The following is a 27980-nucleotide window of genomic DNA, read 5'->3' on the forward strand; positions in this document are numbered from 1 at the left end:
TGTATTAAATACATTTCAACATTGCCTTTTCTTTTATTAGTAGTTTAAGTTTGGCTTACAAAGTCCCAGCAGTAATTTGCTTTTAAGTCTTCTTTACGTTTTGCTGCCCAAGATATTATTGCACTGATCATTGAGAGTAAACACTCTCAAATACACTATTGGTGTAGAGTTTAATTTTTGCTTTATCCAGAGGCTGAGGGGAGAACCTCCAGGCTTTCCCCTCATCAGAGGGACTCAGTCAAAGAGCCTGTTAGAGGACCAATAAAGATGGTGGTTCAAACCTCAGACTCCAGGCTGGATACCCTGCCCCAGGGCTTTGGCACATAGGGACTGTTGACTCTGCGCGCCACCAACACCTGCCTCCGCTCTCTGCTTCCAGAACCTGGGTCCTCCCTTTTTCCTGTGCCATCATATGCCCCAAACATATTGTTGTGGTAAACCACCTGCCTGTCACTCATACGAGGCAGCATTGCTGCATTTTCTGGGCAGTGGCTTGTACAGGGAAACAAGTGGCACATGTCCTTGGGATTGCTGTAGAACTGGGGTGGTCCCTGGGCTAGTGGCCCAACATACACTGGTAAGTCTGTGTATGAGTTCAGATAGGTGGAATAGTGTCTGTGTACCACTGTGGAAGAGGACCGGCGCAGGGCAGCTGCATTCTGCAGAATAGCTTCCCTGTAAGAGGGTAGCCGGGTGGACTCGGAGTACTTGAGCTTCTGCTTGTAGGGGTAGGAACCCATGTGGGCTGGGTCCAAGTAGGCTGGCTCAGCAGCCAAGGGGTAGCAGGACAGATTGTGCCCCAGACTACCGTATAACTTGTGGGGCTTTGGGTTAGCCACTACCACACGTGGAAACAGGTCAGGCATATCTACTCGGGTGGAGGGAGATGTGGATGTGGACGGCTTTGTTTCGTCTACCTGATGGATTCTGTCATTCCCCCATGTAGCTTTGAGAAATGAGGCTCGACGGTTAAGTTTGTCCTTACCCAGGAGTGGTATGTCCTCCATTTCAGGCTCCAGGTAAGACTTCATACAGGAGTTGCAGCTGGTGCTGCCACTGGGGTAGTGTCCTGCCGTACAGCTCATGGCAGTTGCATCAGGTGTATGGTTGTTCAGTAGGTGATTGGCCCTCAACTCAGCAAGGCAGGATCGAGGTTCATCATAGTCCGCTCTTACTCTGGGGTCTGCTGCATCAAACAAATAGGTATGGGACCTCCTCCTCCGGCTCACACAGTCTGGTGGGTAGCTGAATTTCCTCCTCAGTGGTCCTTTGTGCTCCACATAAATATCTGGCACCTGGAACTCTCTGTAAGGGACGAAGGTGGATGTAGGGTGCCGGGCCTGGTTCTCCACATACAGCCTGCTGCTGTGGTGGGGGTTGGGAGTTCCAGAAGGAGCAGAATCTCTCATTGCGATGTGAGGGCTGCTGAGGCTGGAGATGGGCAGAGTCCTTTCTAAGACATGCTGACTGCTGCGAGCAGGCAGTGTGTAGCGGAGTGGGCTGGGCCGGGTTACCACCCGGGGCTTATCAAGAAGGGGTTGAGTAGAAGTGTCCCCGTAGTGAATGGGGAAGGTGGGTGTTATGGCCCTCTGTGGGTATGGTGAATGGTTGTCTGTGATGCTTGAGATATAGGGAAGACGGCCATGGGCCATGTCTGTGGTCATCACTCTGGGTGGTAGGCCAGCCCGCACATTGTCGGCTCCCCTCCTGCTCCAGTTTTCTATTGTTTTGGTGGCATTATCAAGAGAGTTTTCCACTCTGGCAGAGGACACCATGTCCTTAGCTGTTTTTAGCATCTTTAACATATTGGCTTGTGAGTAGTTGGTTGTAACGTCTGGACTCTGCATGCTCCCATTGTGGTCGCTTTGCTCTACTCCATTGAAGCAGCTGTAGATGCCCTACAGATGGATGGAAAGGCAACATTTAATTTTAAAGCTTCATCAGGTGGTAGAATAAACCCACATTCCACTGGACTCCCAAAGGTTTTCAATTATTATTTGCTACAGGTGCTGTGATTAATAACCTTTGTATTGACAAATTCAACAATAACAATTCAATGAATAACAGAAAGAGATTTATTGTTGTTTCTGGTAGTTTCATGTCAGTGTTGCTGAAATGTTGCATCATGAAACAGCTCAGGCATAAAAATGAGAGAGCTGCTGATTATGCACCTACAATATAAGTCTCTCCATTTGTATCCCACCAGCTTTATTTTACTTTTAAATGTGTGTATCGGTTTAGAATACTTAATACAATCACCTTTGACTACTTTCAACACACAGATGAAGGATTTTTAATGGAGCAATTTAAATTCAGTTTCTCGGGTATCATGACCATCACTTTATTTCAGCAACTGTCCATGAAGTACTTTTATTACTCTAAGATCATTTTTATTTACTGTAATTTTTATTATTGCTGCCCTTGAACTGTTGTGGCTGTGAAGAATATAGAATCTCAGAAGGAGATAGCAGGTTTTATAACCACCCATATTGCAGCAGTTTCTTCCTAGATGGCATACACCAAATACACATTTTGTAAAAAGGGTAAGAACATAAACCACTTTTATATGTGAGGATTACTTACTCTGCTGATGGCTAGGAGGAAGTCCAGACGCTCTGATTTGCGTACTGAATGTCGTAGTTTCCAGTAGAGCAGATGTTCCCAAGCAAAAACCAGAAGGCTCAGGCCCATGGCAACCAGCAGCATGTAGAAGACCCCTGCCATGTTGTCAATGTCCAGCTTACTGCTCATGACCTCTTTTTTTTCATTGCGGCAGATGCCTGTGAGCCAGACGGTCTGCAGCTTTTGTGTGTCACCTGTGAGTGAGGAGTACAGAATAAAGGCTTAAGCCCTATCTGCATAACACTAGTATTATTTGGGGACTTTCAGTAAGTAATGGAACACCCTCCAATCTCCTATGAAATGCATTTGCATGGGATAATGAAATTCTCTCAAATAATCAGCACCCCTGATACATCTGAATAAGGTTGTAGTCCTCTGTTTGTGTTTTTGCACATTGAAAATTCTGATCACACAGCAGCTGTTCTTTCGTAAAAAGAAGAACAAATAATAGCTCTTGCAAATTGTAAGCTAGTATAAGCCAGTGGTCTTTAGCTTTTTCAGCCTGTGACTTCTCTATTTTATGTTTGTTTTCTAACTGTTTATAATCCTTTGTTGCCAAAAACAAAATGACTTTTTGTTGAAATCACACAATTTTGCAGCTTATAGGAAAAGTAATAAAACTGCAGCACTGCACATGCTGCATTATGCAGTGTGTATTATTGTCTTTCTAACCACCTATTGCATATTCTGCCAAAGGTGGCCAGACATTTGCACAAGGCAATGAAATCCTTTGCCTAAAGAGTTTCAGTGCCTCATTTTCAATCTTGTATGACTTGTAAATCCACTGAATCAATTTCACCGTTATATTTTACCCTATATATTTTTGGTCAAATTCAGCATCATTGTTGTTATATATATATATATATATATATATATATATGTATGAAAGTTTTACCATCAGCCAGGAACTGAAGCAGGGCCAGGTCGATGGGTCGTTTCCAGCGTGAATCCTTCTGCAGGGCGATGCCATAACCAGTGGTAGCAAATACTTTACCACTGCCAATGGTCACCAGCTTGCAGCCTTCATCTTTGCCAGCCATGTAATTCAGCACAGCAGCATCGTAGATAAAGGCATCCAGTTTACTAGCAGGGTACAGAACAGGATTTTCACTCAATTGGACATCATGCAACTGTTTGGCTCTGCTTTCACACACTTATGCTGTGTAAACATGCAGTATATATTTGTGATTCTTGGCAGACACCTACCCTGTTTTGAGGCTGTTAAGGGCATCCTCTACACCCTTTTGGTTGTATTTGACCATGTGGGCATGCATCTCAGGGTAGTTACTCCTTATGTTGCGCTCTGTGCTGCCATTTGGGACTGTACCAAATCGGAATGGAGGGTACTGCTCCTGTGGCTTTTGAAACTGTTGCGGGAGATATGGTAAGAAAATGATAATGCTGAATGGCCATGTTATTTAATAATACACAATTTTATTACAAATAAATAAAATTAAAATAAGACATTTGATCAAATTTAGTTTGTCTCATCATGCTGGCATTTTGTGATTTTGTTTGAAATGCAGTCATAACAGGTAAGCCCAGATGTACTTTAGAGATACCAATACAGTGACATTTTTGCCCTCAATTCTGAACTTATCTTGCACTTGTGCACATCTAACTCTACAATCTGAAGATCTGATGATCAGAAATGAACTCTGTGTTGAGGACACTGTGTCCATGGGGATCTAAAGTTCATACATCAATTTCTTCTTTGCAGTAATAAATGAAGGTCTCATTTCATCATTTTGCTTTTGGCTGTTCTATATGCATTTAATTATCTGTGTGGAAGAGGGACAAGAGGGAAACACAAAAATTGCACCCTTTCATTAACCTTCTGTGGATGTCTTCATGATACATGGTAAGGACACAATTTGAGCTTAAGTAGTTTGTGTGGGATAGAATTAACTCAAACACCTGCAGCTTCTAAAAGGTTGTGTTTCTTTAACCTTGCACGGAAGAACACAGATTATCTGCAGTATCAGAGGATCTTTTCAAAAAAGGTAATTGTTTGGCCAGAATATCTTGGTACATGTTGATAGGCTAATTTAATTTTGTGTACCAGGTGGATGTCAAATGTAACATGACACATACTCACAAGGACCTTTCTTGTAAGTGAAGTGTCTGTTCTGTTGCAGTGAGGTAATGATCTGCCTTAACGCAGCCCGGTGTCCTTAGAGCAGATCTGCTCATCTTTATCACTCTCTCCTCTGATACAAGGTCACTTTCTGTGGCTTCATCTTGTACCTCATTTACATTTACTTAACCTTAGGGGTTCAGCACAGCTGGACAAACTAGCAGTTCAGCTCTATTCTCACTTGCAGAATGCTGTTCAATAATCTATGGACTCGCTGTCAAAATGGCTCTGTTTCTTTCAGAGCAGAGCAGAGTTAATGTATAATGAAACGAGAATTGTAAACGACTTTGCTAGAATTGTAATGAGCAGTGGACAGCCTGGTCTTTTCCTCAAATGCCTCTTTAATCCCTTCAGTCGCCTGCAAGCAAAGAGTCTACAAATCATTTTTGTGCTGATGGTTTAACATGGATTTCCTTGTCAATACTCCTATAAAACACATCCCCAGGCCAGACAAATATGCATAAGATAATACCAGAAAATTATAATCACTGTCTGCCCAGAAAAATCCACTTGTGTATTACATTTCACAGCCTTCCCATTGACATCCCCCTCTAAAGAGTTGGGGTATGTAATTCAATTTCACCACTTACTCTATGAACCCTTTTATGTTTCACAGGGAAAGTGAAAAGTCACAGCTATGACATTGCCACTTCTGGATATTTACTGTTCATAGCTCTACCACCCATTTGTTTACACACCCAAAATAAACTGTTTTTCCTAAGCTGTACATTAAACACACCCGCACGCACAGGACTGTCAATGACAGAGATCTGTACCTTTTTGTCACTCAGTCCAGAAACTGTGTCGATATATTGCTCCTGGATCATGAAAGCGGCCAGGTTGGCCGTGTAGGAAGCCAGGAAGATGACGGCAAAAAAAGCCCAGACCAGGACCATGATCTTACTAGTGGTGCCTTTTGGATTCTCAATGGGGACAGAGTTGTTAAAAACGATTCCCCACAGTAGCCACACTGACTTTCCAATAGTGAAGGTTGGGCCTCCGGGATCTAAAATAGTCAAAAGTCAAAAACAGATAGGACTTAATCAGCTTATACATGGTGGAAGATGGTCAAAGCAAATCACATTTACTCCTATGTAATGTCTTGTAACATTTTAGGTTTAAACCCTAAAATACCTAAAAATAAAGCAAAGAAAGATGAAATATGGGAATTGTTATATGTCCTGAATGAAGGTAAACGTGAAATAAAACATGTAAACCTCATTTTCTACTGTATGCCCAATATGTTTTGTACAAAATTAGATAAAATAATCCTTTATTAGTTCCATAATTCTAGATCCAAATACAAATTGGCGGAAAACAATAACACACAAATAATTTTAGCCAAACTGAAGAGTAACTCGGTTCACGTGTATTCTAAAAATAAATGTACACAACTAAATTGAATCTCTATTGTTATACCTTGCGCTATAAATAAAGTACGGTAAACTAAACTTTACTATAAAATATATAAAAACCACAAACATATAACAGGATAAAGATGAAAAGGCAGGTCGGGAGCTTAGCCCATGTGTCCCTTTTTTCATCCATTATATAGATCATGTGGCTCTGAAATGAAACTGCAGTATCTCAATTTGCCAGGCATTGATCCAATATGTGGCCACTGTAAATAGGCTTGGATATCCCATGCTCTGTAAAGCTTCTTGATCCCCTTGTGACTGCAGTGTTGCACATCTGTAGAAGTTCAGGTCTGTCAACATTAAATTGATTACATTGATCAGATCAGATGTCTGATTATTTACTGCTATTTTAAATTGTTGAAACTGCATACCTAAATCTAAGAAATAAACATAAAAAGTAGTGTAGAATATTTTTAATATACTTATAATTAGATTACAGCAAAGTCCAATCCTTTTCTGTCTACATTCATACTCTTTTTCCTCCTCGGTGTTGTGTAGTTGTGATGTTTTGTTGTTAGCACTCACGTTTGGCACTGACCAGGCTGCGGTTATACCCAACTGGACTACAGTATTCAAAGACAAAGACTGTGATGGCCACAACGGTCAGACACATGACAAACATCATCACCCAGACTGCTGGACTGTACGGTTCTGTAGGGACAGAAAGTACAACCAAGGACTTAGAATACATATACTGTGTTTTCCATGCATTTTGTCTTGATGCCCCCCCGTGCATATTTCTAACCTAAAAAAGCTGATGGTGAGACTGTTCCGTTGCTTCTAGCCACCATCACGCTGATCCCCGTCTCCACAAATGGTACTGAGAAGTCAATAATCTCTGAGCGCTCTTCATTTATAGTGAGTGACCCGATTGCCATGTCTGCTCGTTTGTAGAACACCTGTGGCAGAAAAAGAGATTTTGGTGGGATGAAACTGCAGATGTGTGTGTTGCGTGATCATAAATCGGTTCCTGCGAAGTGACATTATACTAGACGTCCACCGCTGACCTTTGCGATAAATCTCATTTATCAGTGAAGTTGACACACACAGTCTCTGTCTCTCAGGGTGATTTACTGTCTGATTCTTCCAGCGCTAGCAAGCAGCCAGACTGACAGAAATCAAAAGACTCTCTCAGTGTTATCTTGCCTTTTTGAACAGGGCATTGTATAGCATGACCTGCCATCTAATCCATCTCTAATCCATTACAGGTTATTGCAGCATATAGCATTGTACCTACAGCTTTACATCAGGTCGTAGAAATAAAATGATCATGGTGATGCTGTTTTGACTCTTGTTTGAACCTCCCACAGTTCAAATGCCAGAGCTATTCCTGCCTTCACAGCCATATACCACACAACTCTTTATCATGTTGATGGAGAGGCTGTGGATTTACAGTCCAGACACTCTGCCTCATGCAAGCCATTAGCTTTCCTATGGAGGCTGATGCCTCATTGAGCACAATAGCTTTCCTGTTTTTGAAAAAAATGGGGGGAAAAAGCCAAGTAATGTTGCATCTTCCAACTTCTCAAGCGGAGGGGCCAGCCAGAGGAGACTGAGTGGATATTATTCACATAGATGCTTACTCCTCCTTTTTTTACAACAGTCCCTTCTTCAACTACCACAATGACCTTGGTACCCACTCACGTCCTTATTAATCACAACTTTCTACTTTTCTTTTTATCATAAGAGACTTTTCTCTTAAGGTTTTCATTCTTTATCATTAGCATTTCACCCCAACTTTATTAAACTTCATCATTACAGACCTTTCCCTCAACATTTGCTGTGCTCTTCCTGAAAAGTGAATGTATGTTTTGCCACAGAAGAGAATCAGCTAACTGCTGCTATGTAAAACTAGCAGCTTGTAATTCATACCTCTCCGATCATCCCGTTCCAGATTCCCCGCACCAGCTTGCCATGCTTGCCGTTGGTGACCAGGTAGAGGTCATAGGAGAACTTTATAGTTCGGGAAAGTTTCTTCAAGATGTCTATGCAAAAGCCTTTACAGCATAGCTTTGTGTAAGGCTCAGTGTGACCCACAATGCTGAAAAAGAAGAGAAACAAAAAAAAAAAACAGATCGTTTAGAAGGTGATTGAGCTTGTGGAAATGAGATGACCGGGCATCTCTTCAAAGTTTAGACAGGAGCCGTGACATCACAACATGAGACGTAGACATGTGAGGGAAAGTTGGAGCTACTCCACAGGCTTGCGGTTTTAAGTCATGGCCCTAACAGATGGATGGACAGCTGGGAGGACCAAAACAAATCCAACACAAATTAATCACAAACAAACAATGGCAAATAGGAGGGAAACTCACTGCAGGATCATTTGTACTGAATGATGGCGACTTGCCATCTACACCAGTCTTTACATACCCTTATGTAGTGGCTACTTAAGATCAGGACCATGTTCTCATAAACTCTTGGCATCCTTTACTGATGAAAATAAAGATCCATGTTCCTGTCACACTTTAACTGCTGTAATAGTTTATTAACAGCAGCCTCTTCGTGTGTAATACAGCATATAAAATGTGTTGTTATGGCTGGAAGTCTGCCATTCTCGTCATCATTCAGTTCAACTGTTATTGTTTTTCTGCAAAGCCTTTACTGCTGTAGTGCTGCACATTGCTCCTCTTTTCTTTCTCAGACTTTACTCTTGCTCCGTCCATGACCAGGCTTATGTGGTGTCTGCCACAGTTTGCCAACAGTTTTTCTGACATGATACACCTGTGTAATACCTACCACAAACCAATCTGTTTGAGTGATCCAGACTAAAAAGGCACAGCGTGTCTGCTTACAGAAACTACTGATCTTCAGAGAGAGCAGGCAGCAGAAACAAAATGGACAGTTAAAGGTTCTGCATACCAAGCAAAAGAGGCTGATGTAAGAGTTGAAATCAACTTCCCCCAAACTTATCAGCAGGATTATGAGGAAATGTGGATATGTCCTTCAGTTTCACACACAAAAGATAATAGTAGCGATATCAGGAAAAAGGGAGAAAGCATGACATGTAGTGCTACGTAAAAATCATCCTGTGCCGTTGTACTTCTCTGTCTACCTCAGTGTGTGGGAGTGCTGCTGAAGAAAAATATTCATGTTGAATAGCTGCAAAATATTTATTTTATCATTTTATTTAAATGATTTTAAAGTTATAAAGTTGTTATGATCATGATTTATTTTTGTAAACCTTACTTTAATCACTGGCCAGATTATGCACATATCTTACATCAGCCACAAAATCTCTACTTTGTTACTGATTCATAAACATTATGAATCATTTTAGATAAATGTGATGATCCATTTTGGCTTATTTTTTCCGCGGACAGTGGCTCAGTGAAACCAAAATGAACCCCTGTTGTAACACATAAAGTGGGTAGTGTGCGGTGAGGTGGCAACGAACCAGTGAGCCATGGGCGCAATGCAGAGAGCGCTAATGACACATCACCCCTAACCTCCCACAGACCCTCGGTCTAATGGACTCTGCACCCACACATCAAGACCAGGAGGTGATAAAATGAACGGGCAAGGCTGGAACAGCAGGCAGAACAGTGCCACCCCAAACTGGAACAAATGAGCACTTTAGAGGGAAACGAGGCTGCCACAGCAGACCACAAGTAAACACTGTGGTCCCAACATCCCCTGTCTCACCAGCTGCCAGGGTTCAGGCCTGGGCTTTAGCTCAGCTGCTGGTTGCATTAAAATGGTTCTTTGGGAATTATTGCAAATTTGTGCATTAGAGACATTCTTAGAATAATGTTTTAAGGGTGCTTTATGGATGGTGACATTAGACTTTTTAGACTAAATCAAATAGTGATGGTTGTGCAGAAGAAGGCAAACTCTTTTCTACACCAGTGGTTTTTTTTAACATTTAAGTCCTGCAAAGTATTAAAAAAATGTGAGGGACCGTAAAATACTTAAGAGAACAAGGAAGAGGAGGACACATATTTGCTATGCATTAAATTTGGGTGCTGCTTATGATTTTGGTTGTTTAGACCAACAGTTTAGAATAGATTAGACATTGGGAAATACAGTAGAAAAAAGGTTAACATTGATCTGGGAATGTTAGAGTCAAAGTATTGAGTATAGGCTACACTGACATCAAATGGTATTTGAAGACACTACAATTTTAAACCTGAGCTTGTGAGGCAATCAATGCGTTTCTGGTGTTTTGTATTGGTCCTTTTGCTTCAAGACCCTGGAGAGCTCATCTGCTGAACTCACTCTCAGCTTTAATTAAATCAACTTATGATGTAACTCCAATTGAATACAGCTAATGTATGATGGCATTATCTTTTCAGGTCAATACCACCTTTCACCAGGCTGCCGTGTTTGAATTAATCTTTGTCAGCTGAGAGAGAAATCCAGCTCTCTGTGTTCAGAGACAGTGAGGAAGAGAGATTCAGATTTTTTGATCCCACTGGAAACCTCGCATTACTCAAAGCAAAGAGCTTGTCTTGTGCCCACTGCTGTGGGCTGTTTTAGCAAAGTCAGAGCCAAGCACTGGCGCATGTTTGTCAGGCCTCTCTTAGGACGCATGAGTGAAACACACAGATGGTCTGCCTGGCAAGCTGACTGCATGGCCCAAGGGTTGAGGGATTGAAATGGAGAACCTACATGACCAGTGGCTTACCATTTATAAAGCAATGATGTGGTTCTGAATTATGGCCATGTTCAGAGCTGCGGGGGAATTCAATGCCATGGAAAACATTTAGATACAGAAAGGCTTTGAACTTGCCAAAGTTACAAATATGTACGTCCACATCTGAGTACGCAACTGGGAAATAAAAAATAATTTGCTTTTCAATTATACCAAGGTCACATTTGATATAACAATGAATTGATGTTTTCATCATATCTTTTCCTCTGGAATATACAGACGAGTTACTGCACTCATAACAAAAATGACAGGCTCCTGAAGTGTTTTAGTGCCTTGTTAAAATAAATAATATACCTATAATGTACCAATCGATATAAGAATTTTATGTCACACAGAAATGAGAATATTCCTCATAAATCAAACACTTATTGAACCATAAAAATAATCCACAGGTTAATAATTAATAAAAGAATCCTATGGTTGCTTACTCTGGCCATACAGAGAGATCTGTCATAGCTTAACTTTTCACCCTTCATTGCAGTCTTTTATTGGTCGCTTTTTCCCCTTCATCTGTTCACCTGACTGCTTCATTGAACCTCTGACTGACTGTTGACTACTGAATTCTTGTGCGTCTCTGTGAAATGTTTCGTTGTCTGACAAGGAGAATGGTGCGTGAGCGATAAAGCACTACAGTGCTCCATAACAGTGAAGGGTCGTCATCTTCATCTTCTGTTCCCTTCATCTCGTTAACACTGTCAGTAATGGATAATAGCCATTGCTTCTCTCCCCCACTAATGAACACCAATATCAGTCTCTAGGTTTCCAGGATTGATGACATGGCCTTATCCCATCTAATTGATACCCCACCATGCAGCACATATATTTCCCTGATTGGGTCACAGGGTGATCCCATGGATATTGCACTCTGGCCAAGCAGCCTAATGAGAATCTTACCTCATTGAGTGATAAGAAGCCATGCATGTGCTAATGGCAGGGGAAGAGCCTCTTAATCTCATACTTAATGGCACTCTCAAGTTAGATACAAAATCAATTAAGCTCGGCATGTTAACATGTGAGAGTGCATGTGGGACTGTGCAGCAATATAAAGTGGGTTTGCATAAAATGGTGTATTAGACTCTTGATGGTCGATACACTGGTAGGTAACAGTCAATGATCAGAGAATGGAGCCAATTAATGGCAACATGCTGCATGCACTGTAGATATTGAAGCCCAAGACATCCAAATGAAATATTTTAGAGCACTTCTTCTTAAGGTATAATGTCTTTAAGATGTCACATAGAGGTTTGGTTTATAAGACAAAAGCTGCACACCGCTGGTAAACTGTTGGTAAATTGATTGATTGCCAGTTTTAAGCAATTAGGGTTGACCAAAAATTAAAGTTCTTCAACTATATTTCACTTTGTCAAATTTAGCTGCTAACAGTAACGTAATGGGTTACTTTTTGTAGTTACACTTTCCCCTGTAAAATTGTGATTGGCCAATTTAATAGAGTCCTAAAAGTCATACTTACACAGCTCAGATTGGGTTGTGTTATATATTATGGTTGTCCTAATTGTTAGAAGTGCCTGTATTTGGAGTAATAAGCTCATGATAAAAATAACCAGGCTTCAGATGTTGTCAGATGTGTAATTAATTGAATGTTTTGTCCTACTTGTCTTATTTTGTGGTGTACAGACTAATTAGGGTGTAACTCAAAACACATAATTTGTCTTTACAGCCTCCAAAAAATAGGTTTAAAGTTCAAGTTCGACTTACGCCTCTGTCTTGTTTGACTGTCGTCGGCAGGGTACAGTGTTGCTAACACATGTACCAGTTAGAGGGTCCACTGCCTCCACAATGACAAAGGGCCGTTCCTCCAGCGTGGCCACAGTCAGATGCCTGTAATCTGACACCGGCTCTAGGTAGGAGCCAAACCGCGGCCACACAGGGTATCTCATCTGCAGGATCCCCATCTCATAGTTTCCAACCTGAAGGAGTGGAGAGAGGAGAGGAGGGGTGAGGCAGTGAAAAATCTTTGCACCAAACTCCAGATGGCCACCGTGATGCTGATTTGTTACAGTGCAGAAAAACAAGGATTCTTGTGAAAAGGCCTCAAGGATTTAGAAACCTGTTTAACATGGACATGAAAAAATATGCATAATATCAGTTATCCTCCTTTTTTAGCTGTATATATGATGGACTTACAGTATTTTTGTAATTGGATTGTTTGGGTTTGGTGCAATGAGCAGAGTCTTAGTTCATATGTAGTTTAGAGGAAATTGATTGTGGGATTGTGTAGTCCACCCCCTGCTACATCAGCAGTAAGCTAATTTTAATTGGATGTTGCAGGGAAATGAGCATTCATGAGCTTAATACATAATAATGATCTGGAATTAAATATTTCAAGCTCAAGCCATGACCTGTTCAGAACAGCATCTCACAAATTGGCCCGTCTGACTCCTCCTCCTAATATAAGGCTGTGAAATGAAGGAATGAAGGTCACACAGGACCAATTGAACCCCAATTACTAAACACGCTGACATGTCCTACATGTCCGGTAGATGCTTTGGCTGCCACAACTAAGCAGATTATATCTCTGTTTTCATCTACACTGGATTAGCTGCAATAGCTGAATTTATATTACTTAAGATTTATTTTAACTCCCCAGAAAGTATTTAGAGACTCTCATTTACAGGCCAGTAATTAAAAAAATTAATGAAGCAATCAGTTATGCAATATTGCCGTATTATAAACATTATATTTATTACACCATAAGCGTGTGTTATAGAATCCAATCCAAAGCACACCGGGGCTCTTAATTTGTTTGCTAGGAGGAACCTGGACTCTGGTAAGATTCATGAGCTCACAAACAAACAACTTCATTTTGCCAGGCTCCAATCAGTGCTCCTGCGACTAGCAAATATGGGTGTGTTTTAGTTTTAGCCACAGTAACGCAATACTTTTTATGGTGTACAACTTTCTGGTTTGTTAAAATGATTGTTTAGAATTGGTTGGTGATACACAGTGACACCTGTCAAGTGGTCTTTTGAAGTGCCTCTCCTTCAGTGACCTCTCAGATTGGTCTGTGTATCAAACCATTTAGGTTAGGTTAGGTCTAATCTCTGAACAGAGAGGCTTTTGTATCATCACTTTTTCATAACCAGTATCAATCACTCCAGTTCAAGCAAGCAGTCTACATTTTTGGCAGGGGGCAGCTGTCTTTATTCTAAGTGTTTTATCGTGAGAAAGTGGATGGAATCGTTCCACTTAGTCAGTGCAAATATGAGCTTATTAATATGTGAATTGCACTTCACTCGACTGGTCTTCTGTAAATGCCATTAACTTCCTAGAGAACTGAAAAAAGTGTCAGTGTGTGTGGACACAATGTTTTTTCCTCCCACATAATCTCTGTTGTTTATGCAGGAAGGGGGGCAATCCTATCTCATCACACCAGTCAGTACAGCCTGTCACAATGAAATGAAAAGACTGAGGGGAAAATGTAAATATCTCAGTTCTCTCTGGACTGTCCTGTTATTCCATGCTCCTGTCAGTCATATTGATCAATCCCGCTGTTTTAACCGCTGCTTCTTTCACAGCCATTTAATCAAGTCAATCAGAATTTTAAATTACAGGGACATGATCTGAGATCATCATGAGATGAAAAAATATCAGGTCCCAGTGGTCAAAAATCTCAATTCATATTGGAAAACAATGAGACGCCCTCGGTTAGATACAGAACATTAAAAACTAGTGTGATCTCTAAAGACGGAAGGAAGGAAGCGGAAACATCTTCATAGAGCTTATGCCAATTCTGCCAGGAGGTGCACAATTACCTGTTTGGAAAAATAAGAGAAATTACAGAATATCCACTGGGAAAATACAATTACTTTTTTTCATCCTAGCTCATGAATCCTTTCCAGCAGGGAGACTCTGATTTCAGGGTTTGTGTTTGTCAGAGATATACAGCCAGAGAGTGGCAGCTTCTCAGTCCCGTATATCACTCTGTCAGATAATGGCAATGACAGAAATAGTTTTCATTCTTCCCTCTGTCACTTCTCTCTCTCTCTTTTGTCATGCTCTTCCCTCCATCTTTGACATCTAGATCTAAAGGGAGACATGAGAGCTGCAGCTGAACAATGACGTTACAGCAGTGTGATAGGAGCATCGTAGTGATAAAGATTTAATGATTAAAAAAAATAAGGTTGGTAATTCAAACTATCTGTAAAGTGTCAGGCTGTTGCTGGCTCAGAGGTGATATATGAACTTAACAGACTGGCTGCTTTGCAACATGTACAATAAGAAGGCCAGCAAAGAGGCAATCCAAAGCTGGAATTGATTTTCAGCTTTCAGAGAAAAGGGGCCAGAGGCAAGACAAAGTTAAGCAGAAAAAAAAACGGATTGGCTCACACATCTTTGCCAAACGTTTGTGAAATGAGCTCAGTGTTGTTCTCTGAAGGGGTGAGAAAAGGGCTTTTCCCCTCCTCAAAAGGTTTATGTAAAGGTCAGGACGGTGGAAATGAGGAGTGCTGGAGTCAGGGACTGAATAGGACACATTTACCTTCAACTCTGTCTTCCATATGAGGGTTGATTAAACGTGCTAACCTCAACTGAACAGGTTTGTCCAAGCACATTACAGTAACATTTTCCATTTATGTTGAGTCTAATTTAATTCCAGTCCTGTAGCATCTGTGTTCTTTTTATGAAATTGGAATAGAACTTATTATTTCCAGAGCCGGCTTTTCTGTTTGTCTTTGATGGCACAGAGGACAAGTAGGCGAAGATGGTTTAAAAACCTCCCTAATCTACTGGGATTGTTGCAGGGGGAGAACAATGCCCTTCAACATGAGCGTCAAAGCAGCAGGACTGGAGGAAAACAGTGGACACAACTGTTTTTGGTTGTTCAGATAAGAAACGGCTCATCAGGCAAACAATAGAAAATTGCATCAAAAGTTGTTTGCTTCTGCTTTTTATTTTTTTAACCTGTGTTCTGCAGGTATGGTATTTATTCATTGGCTTTAGATATATTCCATACAGTTATTATTTTCCCCACACCTCAAGTATCTAGAATTATTAGAACCGATACATGAAGGAGATACAAACAAAGGTGCAAAATGACCAAACCTCCTCTCCCTCTTTTAAAGGTGAACAAGACCAAATTACCGTGAGGTTAACCCGGCTTTTAAATGCTGGTAGCGTTTCATTGTAATTGTGATGTTTAACTAAAGCAGATTTTCGTTCCTGCCACGACTTGACCCAACCTGGCTTTTCTTTTTGATGTTTGCTGGATGGAAAAATCCAGCATCCATTTTTGTTTACTTTTCTTCTTCTTCTTTGAGTTTGTTTGGCATTACTGCCACCAACTTTGTTGTTGTTTACCTTTTAAACTGTTGCACTTACCTATGTATGAGTTTTTGTTTAATAGATTTCAGAGAGATGTAGATATGAGCAGGTGACGGGCATGTGTGTGTGTTTGAAATGTAGAGCTTTGTGGGCGATTAGGAGATCATCCTTCATTAAGCAGATCATTGGTATCTGTGGAGCTCTGAGTCCTCTGACTAGTCTAAAGAGGTCAGTGATGTGTGAAATCAGCTTTTACCAATATGCTGTAACTGCAGTAAGGTCTTCAGTTTTCTCACATTTATGAGCCAAACTGTAGGTTTGTGCATTAAATAATGATGATAGCAAATATTTAAGTTGTTCTGCAGATCAAATGGGAGGTAAAAATATCTACCATCATCTGTCGTTAAAAAGGCTTACCTTGTCCCACTGTCTTTCTCTGTCCAGAGTGATAATTATCATGGCTGGATTCACTAGGTAGCCGTTACTGTTGAAGGAGAAGTCGTTGTGCTCCCATGTTACATTCAGCATGTGCCTGAAAAGAAAAAAAAAGAGCTGCACACCTTACGGTAATTTTGCCACAGTCAAACTGCTGTATATAGTGGGGGGTGTTTAGTTCTAAAACTACAGATAAATACCAATCAGTTTTCTAAAGCCTAAGGTGACATCTCTTAAATTGCCTGCAGCAACTGAGACACTTGGAACTGGAAATTGTCATTTGGAGCAATGTCACAAGTGACAGCCAGAAGTTTAATTTCAGCATTTTTTCCCCCAAGTTGTTAATGATCTGAATGTTAATTAGTGGGAGCTGGTGTGACTGATGTGATGTTCAGTGGCTAAAAATGTAAGGTCTGTTAATTTGACCTGATACATTTGATCTTCTAAAACAGTGAGGTGAGAAATGACTTTGGAAATGACTGAGGTGAGAAAATCTGTTTGAATCAATGAATACCTATGGACAAGAAGTGGTAAGAGATTAAAATGGCAACATTTAAATATCATGTTAAGTTTGACCATCCACTGAAAACAGCAACACTTTGCTGTAGCTTATAGCAGAGATAAGCATCAAAACTTCTTCATTTGTTATTGTAAATAGAAATAGTTGTTAAACTAGTTTGATTGATAGATTAACTTGTTAACCCTGATTTGTGATGTTGCCACCACCCTGCCACCAAAAATAGAATGCAGTACTTGGCTTGCCTGTCCCATTACTGCTGTATAAAAAACAGTTATCTGCTGCTTTTGATTCCTTAATTTCATCACTCTGTGATATTAGATCTGCTGCGCTGCTCTCTGGCCTCATCCACCACTCCAGCAGAGGTGATGAAAGCCTGCTGGGAGGAGAATGGCCTTCCGCTTGGTCTGTGTGAAAAGCCTATTTATTCTGGTAACACGTGATAATCCCATTAACAGGTGAGCTGACTCATTATCAAAAGCTTGTTTGAAATCTCCAATCAAGTGAGGACACATGAGAGGACTGAAGGGGCTGTTTGGCGTTTGATCTGGTTGAAAAGAGAAGAGATGGTTGGACTATACAGCCAATTCAAAGAGCTTTGTTCTTTCTCGCCAACCTTCATGTTACTGCTCAAATCGTGCCTGTTGGCTTTAGTATGTTTAAATGGAGGGGTTGTATCAAAGCCTGGGATCATGATCACCATTTCTCTTTTTTATGGATGGTTTTGGTTTACAAGAGGAAAAGCTGTCTCCCCTAAGGCTGCAAAGACTTTGAAAGAAAAATGACTTGTGAGATCAGAGGGAGAGGGTTGTTTCATAATGCAAGTGTCTGATGATGCATACTGGCCCTTGGTGACCATCTACAAAAACACATTTCCAAACTCTCTGAATGACTTTTCATTTTACATGGAACAAAAGCTTATCCAAATGAACAGTGTTTAAAATCAAAATTCTAGTAAAATGCACAGATGGTGTCAAAAGGCTCTTTTGAGGAACTTATCCTTCATTAGCAACATGCTACCTTCCAGTTTAACAACCTTGCAGTCTCCGAAAGATTTACGAGCTTGCTCTGTGCTGAGTTAGATGGCAGCAGGACAGAAGACACAATTTGGGAGAGTGACAGATGCCATAAAATGTGCTCCACAGCACCAAACAGATGGGAAGTCATGAATAAATAAATGACTGTTGATCCTCTTTTTTGCCAGGTCCCACAGAGAAGTCTGAGTTATTCACTGTGACCCCCAACCATCAGACAGCAATCATCTGTATGTCCCAAACAAGATTTTTTTATTAGTATTATTATTATTTTTATTGGCTGTCTGCTGTAGGAGGCAATGCCAAAACAGGAAGCATAGAGGTGTTTCTTACTACACAATCGACACAATTGATAAATGATTTCATTTATACCTGCGACTGCTCTAACCTTAAACAAGCCAGTTTTTGGTTTTTAAAAACCTGACTATTTGAAGACAAAAGAAAGAAATTGAACTAATTAGCAGATTTATATGTCATGAAGTTGTCCAGTTGTTGTTTTGGTTTATCTTGCGCAGCTGCAATAACAGCTGGTGCTTTTCTGAGTGCTTTTTCAACACTCAGGGGTTCAATTTTAAATTAAAGTAGTATCCTTAGTGCTTGTGTACAATTAAACACAACAAACGAGATGCCATAAAGTACACAGTTCATATCTCATGTTCACACCGAGCAGAGTTGTGAAGAACCCTCAGTTTTATACATATTTTCTGTTTAGTGCATCACTGTACCTATACGTATAGAACCACAAGGTATAGCCTGTCACCAGTAAAACGTCTAACCTACCTGAACAGAGTGTCATTTGTAGCTGATGGTTTGACGGGGTTGTGACAGTCACTGTGACCCTCGGGAATGAAGCCTCTTTGGTTCTGAAAGCTCTGCACGCCTTTCACAACAATGGCCACCCCGTCGCGCACCCTCTTCCTCAGGCTCATCCTCCACCTGTCAGTGATGATACTGATGAGCCCCACAGGGAAGCTGTCTGGTGGAGGGATGTCTGGGTTCCCCACAGCCAGGCTGGGGATAATCCAGATGTAACCTGGCCCCACCAATCTGGCCTCGGCTGCCATGGCGAACAAGTACTGGGCCTCTTCGTGTGAGCAGTAGACTAACAGAACCTGAGTGTCAATCTGTTGGAGGAGCCTCCGTGCACGTATGTCGTTCATACTGTCGGCGGACATATCAAAGGTCAGGACGTCCTGCAGATCCCACATGAAGTAGCTGGTGTCCGTGAAGGACTTGATGTAATCCACGTAGGTTTCATAACCCGGGTAGAGGCTGGTTATGACAACAAAGCTGTCCCAGTTGTACTCCTCCATCACCTTGAACATGCCATTAATCTGCTGCTCGATTGAGGATCCCAGCTGAAGGAAGTTGGAGCCTTCACCCTGTTGAAAGGGGAAAACATATCAACTTTAATGGTTAACCCACTACATACAATTAGCTTTCTATTAACAAGCAAAATTACCTATCTTAATTAAATTTGTAGTGTGTGCAGTAAGATCTCTAGAGCACCTTCCTCATGCCAAGAGAAGTAATTTAAATCCCACACACAGAGCAGTGAGATGCTCCACCAGTAGGGTCTGTAGTACAGCTTTGACAGGAGCTAAGTGGTTCTGCTTTATTTTGCTCTTCCAGGAGCTGCAGACTCATTCATCACTTAAACCCACATGTCTTACTTTTGCCGCGCAAACACTGGCCGTCATACTTGCAAATTCAGAGGGATGGCACTATCACCGTGAATTGCGCCTTGCTCTGCTTTTCATCTCTTTTCTGAAAATCCATTGACCTTGAGAAAAGAGTGTGGATGGGTTGTCTGTTGTGTATTATCACAAGGATTGCGAAAGACAAAATATACTTGATGGCATCTTGGTTTGTAAGAGGCATTTCCCTGTAGGTTTTTTCCCTATTCCCTAGGTATTGCTCTTGCTTCAACTCATGTTTGGTAAAGGGAAAATTCTCATGGTGTAAAGTAATTCAAGTTACTGTCTTTAATGTCATATTAGAGAAGATAAAAACACAATTAATATAAAAGTGAAAGGGTTCAGAATCAGAACTGGGATGATTGATGTACCCAATTATTGTACCTTCTCTGTGCTCTGCTACGCTGTACAAACAAAGGCCATTAAGTTGTGAATCATGACATTAGTGTGAGTGTATTGTTGTGTACAGTAATAGGGTTCATCATTCTTTTTGAGGTTTAATGACGACATTTTTTTCCCACTTTGCTCCATCTGTCGTGTTGAAACAAGTTTTGACTGTGGTGTGAGCTTTGGTATAGAAGCTTTCTGTCAGGCTGATAGGTAGGTGGCCCCTCCTGACCCTCTTCCTCTATGGGGAGCAACCACTCCATCCTAAGCAGGGAGCTCTTGGAGCTCAGAAAATGGCGGGGTCAGGTATCCTGGGACTGCAAACAGGCCTGTGATCTTATCTTTTCTGTCTCCTGCTTGTCCTTGAGAGAAGTTCAGCGGGCTTGTGATGTATGAGCGTCTTACAGTTTCAGACGTCATGGCTAAATCCACTGATTTTGTGCCTCTGACTGTAACAAGCTCACACTCCTGAAAATATTTTCCCTTTCCATTGCCCTATTTCTCTTGGCACTGCTGTTATTTCATCAGAATATATATAGAAAAAGTATTTCATGTATAGTTTTTGATGTACCATTAATTTTATTAATTATAAGAGAAAGTTGCCTAACCATAAACTTATAATAAATGCAAAGAAGAAAATGAATATCTATTTTTTGGCAGCTCTTCTGTTTCATTTGAAATTCGTTAACCCTTTGATGTTCACTCCAAGAAACAAGCAATGACATTTTTTTTGTGTGTTTCTTATGTCATTGGGGCACCAATAACATACATTTTGTTTTTTCCTTTGTCAAAACAGCATATGGGTAAAACAGCACAAGAATTAGTGATGGGCTCTTGTCAGTTTAAAAAAAATTCTGGTATTCCCCAGTAGTGTTAAGAAGAGTTTTGTTTAAGAGGACCTGGATAGCAGTTATTCCTCAAAGAAGGGTGTCAATCCAGTTGCTGGGGTCTCCACCTAATGAGTCTTCAAGGTCAAACAGCTGGTCCAGGTTAAAAGTGGAGCTACAGAGAAAATCACTGCGGCCTTGCTCTTCTTCAGGCCAGGGATTCTCTAGGAAGGCCGTGGCAAGGAAGGTCTCCTCATCAAAGTCAGACACACCGTGTCTCCTCTGGGTCTCCAGCATGTGGATATCCCTGCAGGAGCTTCAATTGAGGAGATGTGGGTCCACACTGTCAGGTCCTCCTCTTTCGTGATGGGGCTCAGAGGCTCTCCTCCCTCCGAACTGAGCTCCCCACTGAGGGCAGAGTCCGCCAGGGCATCCCAATCAAAGTCCCCCTTTAGAGGTCCAATCTCCTTCTGTTTGTCCACAGAGAGCAGAGGGGAGCTTGAACGTCGGGGGACTTTGGTGACACCATTTTTAGAGCTCAGTGAATGTTTCCTCTTTTTCCCACCTCTTCCCCTGCCTACCGGCCATGACCCTAGCATGACCTCAGCTAGATGGGGGTCCCAGCACCGGTCAGCCTCTTCAAACTCCCAGAGAAGTGGCTGGGATTCAGGGTTGATGCACAGGCCTTCCTGAACCCCTGTTGTGCTGCAAGGACCTGTGGACTGGGGCTGGAGGCTGAGCCTGAGCCTGAGCCTCTTCTGGAGGGTGGGATTGATTTGGACAGGTGGTATTCGTCTTTTTTTGTAGGCACCACTAAGGAGGCGTTCGGCATACTGCGGGTCAATCTTCCAGAAACCACCCTTTCCTGGCTCGTCTTTCTGCCGCGGCACTTTGATGAAGCACTTGTTGAGAGATATCTAGTGGATTCTTTTGATCATAGCATATGTCAACCGAGTGGTAGAGATGTAAAAAATGTGCTCTACCAAATGGTTGAGCAGACTATTAAAGGGTTAACCCTTTAATAGTTTAATAGTATTAAAGGGTTAACCCTTTAATAGTCCCAAACCCAAAGCCCATATTTTTTCTTATTTTTTCTTGCTCTCTTAAGTTACTGATTAATACTGATGACATGCAGTTATCAGTGTCTTTACTAGAAATTGGTTTCTGCTCAGTGTAAGGACCTGCTCTGGACTTAGATGGATTAGATTGCACTGAAGGCTGGCTTGCTGCATACATCCATGCTGGGTGCAGGGATCTTATGCAGGTTAGTCACGGAGGAGCTTGAGAAGATCATATAAATCTACTAATTTTTCCCTTCCCCTCACTGTCCCACAGCAAATCTGTCACCGTTATTACCTTAGTCCTATATGTGCAGCCACCGGTTCCTGCATCTGCAGTGGTGCACAATCAGTTTGTTTTCCGACAGATGCCAAGGTGTCAGAGAATGTCTATGCAGGTGTGTGTCTGTTTTTGAACTGACTTATGTTTCTGTATGCTTTGTACATACTTACTAGCCCATGGGTCTGTCAGATTAAAGTACCCTGCAAACTACAGTCTCAACAGCTCAATTAGTAGAGCTCTGACTGATAGCACAGTCCAAATGAGCCTGGGGCATTACCACAGGCTCAGCTGCAGCTCAAAGCCTGAAGTCACGACCGCCTCGTCAGTGTGCAGAGCATGCACAGCGCCGTCGAAGGCATGTGGTTTTAGGGAATAGAAAGAAACCAGTTGTCACAGTTATATACTCAAGATGTCAAATGAATTGTCCACCAGTAGCAATCACCTGTCTCGGAAGCTTGAACTAATCTTCTGAAAATAAATGTGTACATGTATTCCTATTCCTGACATGCACATTTAAATGTAAAACAAAAAAAGAACATTCAACCTTGATCTCTCTGCTGCTATACTGTGTCTTGTTTTGTAGTCTTTAGATGTTGTACAAATGCTCAGGCAACCAGAATATCTGAAGGTTGGCAGCAGAACACAGAACCACTTTCTGTCTGTTATTGATCTGTAATGTAACAATGTAGTGTTACAAATACAAATACAGAGTTAAAAGCGTTTCAAGGCTGTAATTACACTACAAGTAAAATATAAAGTTTTACTGTTTATGTTTTATTTTTAAATTCTCTAGTTTGTAGCTTGATGTTTTATTGTTTGAGGATTTAGTGTAGAGTTGTGTGTAAAGCAGTGATTTTGTCTAAAACACAATCACTGATCTATAACTGCTCTAAAACATCTCAGTGGAGAGCTGAAGGTTATTTCAATGACTCACATGGGTGACGTCTATTCATAGACCTGGAATGCACCCAAAAATCTAAACAAGATACTGAAGTCAGGGACTAAAGCCCACAATGAAAGGTTGTACTGTGGTAATTGTGTTGTAAAGATATGAAACATAAAGCGGTGGTGTACAGTTCCACCGATCATGTGACTCAATTGCAGCCATCTCTCCCTCCCTCACTCTCTGTTGCTCTGTGAGGAGCGACTTCTGGCCACGGCTCTTTGCTGCGACATATGTCAGCCTCCGCCACACAGCAGAAAGCGCCCTGGCACCACCATCCTGTGCTGCTGACGTCACTTAGACCAGGAAAGATACACAACTACTGGTCATTTGCCATTTTTACAACAGAAATTATGATGCACTATAGATTGTTTAGAGGCAGATTGAAATGAAATGCATCAAAGTGTGACAGTTCTATGTATTTTTATACAAGCAAAATGAAGAGAAGTTGTTTGATTTCACATTTAGTTTTTAACCGCTTCCTATAAAAGTTATAAATGGCTTGTAATCTACTTTTTAGGGCATATTGTTTGCACAAGATATGCGTTCTTATTTATCACTTGGTAGGGAAGGCTATTATAATACCTAATATACTCGTGTTTTTTCTCTTAATCATGATCTACAACGTCTACATCTCACAGCCTCACATTGGAAGAGCATTGTGTGCCTCTGCATGTACTCACTGTTAACATATTGTCACACTGCCCCTGCCTGCTTTGTATGACTGCCGTGCACCTGTTTCGCTTCAGCTCAGACAGGTAGTTTTAAAATGCAGGGCGCAGAAGTGGAGACAAGTGACTTCAAAAAAGTAGTGAAGACAGACTGAGGAAAAAAGGAACTGCTCTAGTTTTTGAGAAAAGCCTCAGGCTTATGTTCTTGCAAAGACAATCAGGGTTTTGCTCGTGTCTGACTTACGTTTTGTTCACTTAAAGCGCTCTGGCTCAGAGGATCTGATCTGTCACACCGTAGCTGTGGATGCTTCAAAGGACGCTTTGAATTTTAGGTCAGGATATTGAACTAAATGCATATTAAGAGGATAAGACTCACGTCAGTATAGAAACCCTTACTATAACTTTGTCTATGATGGAGAGCTCTCTGTGCCTCATCTTAAGAAAACACATGCCCAGCAATTGACCCATCAAATTAAGTAAATTATTTCATCAACACAATGCAAATGCAACACACTCAGAAACCCACAGTACCACAAAGAGGTAGAGTGACCTGGCTGGGACTTGCTGACAGTTCAAGGTAATGAGTAATTCTCTCAGGATGTTAAGTTAAATCTTATGTCCATCACTCTTGATGACTAGCAGACTTAGCAGCGCATTAGCATCTTGTATTTGCTGCTGTTGTTGGTATTTGCATTGCTTTTGTATTTGGTAGTGTGACTATTTTGGGCACATGCTTAATTTTCTTAATTTGTGGGTGTTTTGTATATTTGTGTTTCCTTCAGTTGACCTGCAGGGCTTGGCCTCTCTTTAAGATACCTATAGTGTTTCCTGCAGCTGCAGCATTGTTATGCAGCAGTGGCAAATTACTTATTCTGGCATTCAAGCTGTGGGACAAAGCTTTCAAACTGGCTCCCTGTTCATTTCTCTGTATACTTCACAAGCATTTGAGTAATGTGTGTCAGCTATAATTATTGGTATTAATTTATCTGCTGTTTGCACACTTGTCAAGTGAAACATGGCTGATAATTTAAATAGGTACTTATGTAAGAGAATTCCTAACCGAGTTAACTTGGGTAAAAATCTCCAGTCTTCACTTTAACTTTGGCTGCTTTTGAATAGAAAATGACAGGGCTAATCGTACACATCCTCTGATATTACCGATCAACAAACTGAAATGTCCCGAGGGCAGGAATCGGTTTATCACCTAATTTTATGCTGTCACCTTTAGAAAGATCAAACTGTGCTTTCAGTGATAAGCATGAAAAATGAATGAGGCCCATTGCCTTGTTGACTACCCTCGACAGCGCCCCATAAATCAATCGACGGGTGGTATCCCTGATTATGAGGAGACTGAAAAGAGGTTTGGACCAAAATCATCATCGTATAACCGGGACATGGCTGTCACATGCTCATTGTTACATTTACAATTTAAAGCATTTAAACATTGATAATTGATTAAATAGACACAGATATCCTGAGACACAAATGTTTACTGGCTATTACCACTGCTTTGATCTTGAATAATGAACCGTGGACATTGAATTAAAGTTTTAATCTGATTTTGATAAAACTGGATTTAGTGATGCGGTTTGGTTTAAAAAAAAAAAAAAACTTTTCAAGCTCAGGTTAAATTGTCTGTAGTGGTCCCTGAATGTTCAATAAGTCATCATCGTACATCAAACAAAAATATCAGCAGCTGACTGTGCCAGGCATACTTAATTTAAATACTCGGTAGTAACTGCTAGTTTGTAGAAATGAAACACATTTACTGCAGAAAGAAATTATATTTAGCAAATTTATCAAGCGAGGCAGGGAGGTGTACATGTCAATCAGAGACCTTGTACCTCAGTGGGTAGCAGAAGATTGCGTTTGGTTTCCAGCTGGGACCATCTATATTAATAATGCATGCACTTACTGTTCTGAAAGGCATTTTTAATGCCTTTGCTAAATGGCATTTAATAATGGTCTCAACTTCCTTCACTGACTAATTACTAATGCAGAGTAGTCATTCATTTCAACAGTTGCCAGCCATTGTCATTATGCTTATTTCTTACTACATGTGTTTATTCTGTAATTCATTATGATTGATGTGCTTTTTCTGTCCTCAAGTTTGAATAGTTAGAGAGTAAATGAGCAGCAGGAGGCATTACCTGCTGAGTGACATCTCTTTCATTACCCTCGAGAAGCCATGCGGATGGCAAGATCACCCGACATGTTTTCTGAAATGGATGCAGCTGACAAGGGGAGCAAACCCATATGAATTAAGGAAATAACCGGGGTCTTTAAAAGTGTCTCATTCTTTCTTACAAAATGAAGAATGCCTGGAGCCTTGACTCAAAATAGAAAAAGATCATGCTGGACTCAAACTTAACCATACATGTAAGTTTAGGTATAGCTAGAGACTGCAACATTTCAGACGTTAGGCTTCTGTATGTGTAAAAAGGCTCTATCAACATGACATAACATTATCCTCTATCACACGTTGCCGCCATAGTCTCTCACGCAGAAATGCCACCAGAAAAAAAGCAGTTTTGAAAGGATTATGGTTGGTCTCTGTGGCTGAGCTTTTTGCAGTGGTTACTGCTTCTATAGATGGATCATTGCTGCTAAGCCTTCCAGCTACAACTGAAATGCAATTTAATTGTTTGTTTGTGTCACTAGCACCTCTGTAGCAGTGTGTTACCTCAGAGTTTACACAGCATGTTATATTAATACAGCACTAAAATAGATTCAAAAGTCACATCAATTGACCAACAAACACCCAATTCATATTAAAATTTAGGGCATATATGCTTAATTTTTGACCTTGACAACGTTGCCTATTTCATTTCTTCCTTATGCAAAACCATTCTGAGCAGACTGGTATTTCTGATATTAATCCGTGAGTCATTTAAAATGACTGATTATGCCTGTCTTCCTGTGTAATGTTCATTGCAGCTGATGTAATTAACACTCAAATGACTGTGTGTGCAGGCTTCTCACTATTTAACTGTTCTCATGAAACAGATCTTAGGTGGAATTGTGATCAAAAGAAATAGTATTTAGCAAATTGCAGTTTGAAGTGATTGACTTTCTGATTAATTTCTAAATAAAGACTAAACCACTTATATACTATAAAGGTACTTGACACAAGGCATAAAGCTACAAATATAAACTAGGAAGCCAGGAAGTATATTTGTGTCTCCTCTTCCTTACTTTCACCATTGTTTTCTGTATTCTTTGTTTGTAGACCTGTGGTGTGTTTTTAGAAAGGTGTTTTGTGGTTACCATATTTGCAAAAGCCCCTACTTTACATCTGTAGTTATCACTTAGTTGCCAGTTAAGATCTGACATGCAGCATGTAGGATCAAGCTATTATAGATATAAATGGAAAAGCTTGACTTTGACCAGACTTGACACAAGTAGCTGCATTGCTTTATGCTGCACCTGTGAAAACTGTTTAAATCGGTGGAACCGATTGTCTCATAAATGCTTCTGTAAACACTTCTTGGTACATTCAGTCATCCTACAATGAGGGGCTTTCAAGTTGTGTGTATGGCTGAAGGCCCAGTCAGTATGTTATAAACCCGTTCTTGACCCCTTGACCACTGACCTTGTATGGCAGGACAACAGCAGAGCCTCCACTGATGCCAACGATGGGCACAGATGTCTGAGTAGAAATGAAGTCCAAGATCTGTGCCACAGCCTCCGAGCCAACGTTGTCCTCAAACACCACGCCATGGACGCGGTTAGTAGAGAGGGTGTCACAGATGCGAGTGAGCAGCGTTCTTGGGTTGGTATTGTTGACCAACACAGTGATGGGGTTCACCTCCAGAGGAAGGTCCATGAAGTTTTCCCTGCTTAACCGCCCCTTGATCTCTGCTTGGTATGCCGAGCCGCTGAACACCACTGCCACGTTCACGGAGGGCGTGGGAATCCCAAACGGCCGGCCTGAACAGCAGGGAACAGTACAGGAGAGCAGTAGCAGCAGCGGCGGCCACCACGGGGAGTCGCTCAAGCAGCCTAGACGAACGCCCAT

At 41.1% G+C, this 27980-nt stretch overlaps 1 protein-coding gene across 1 annotated transcript; it reads right to left on the bottom strand.

The window, feature by feature from the left end:
- Positions 1–29: 29 nt before the first annotated feature.
- On the bottom strand, positions 30–27980 carry grin2ca (glutamate receptor, ionotropic, N-methyl D-aspartate 2Ca). Its single transcript, XM_028411681.1, has 12 exons — positions 27555–27980; positions 18877–19478; positions 16528–16642; positions 12547–12758; positions 8050–8218; positions 6923–7076; positions 6703–6828; positions 5536–5765; positions 3829–3989; positions 3518–3705; positions 2584–2816; positions 30–1898 (listed from the first exon to the last, which is right to left on the bottom strand). Exons 1-12 carry the CDS (start codon positions 27978–27980, stop codon positions 276–278), a joined length of 4239 nt encoding a protein of 1412 aa, XP_028267482.1. The 3' UTR covers positions 30–275.

Source organism: Parambassis ranga, chromosome 8 (assembly GCF_900634625.1).
Source record: "Parambassis ranga chromosome 8, fParRan2.1, whole genome shotgun sequence".
Lineage (NCBI taxonomy): Eukaryota > Metazoa > Chordata > Actinopteri > Ambassidae > Parambassis > Parambassis ranga.

Excerpts from the sequence above, each read along its gene's own strand:
- grin2ca (XM_028411681.1), bottom strand. The coding sequence starts at position 27,980 with ATGGGCGTTCGTCTAGGCTGCTTGAGCGACTCCCCGTGGTGGCCGCCG. Across the intron at positions 12,759-16,527 it reads GAGAAAGACAGTGGGACAAG|GTTGGAAACTATGAGATGGG; the intron begins GTAAGCCTTTTT and ends CCACTCCTTCAG. Across the intron at positions 3,990-5,535 it reads CTGGACTGAGTGACAAAAAG|TTTCAAAAGCCACAGGAGCA; the intron begins GTACAGATCTCT and ends CTCCCGCAACAG.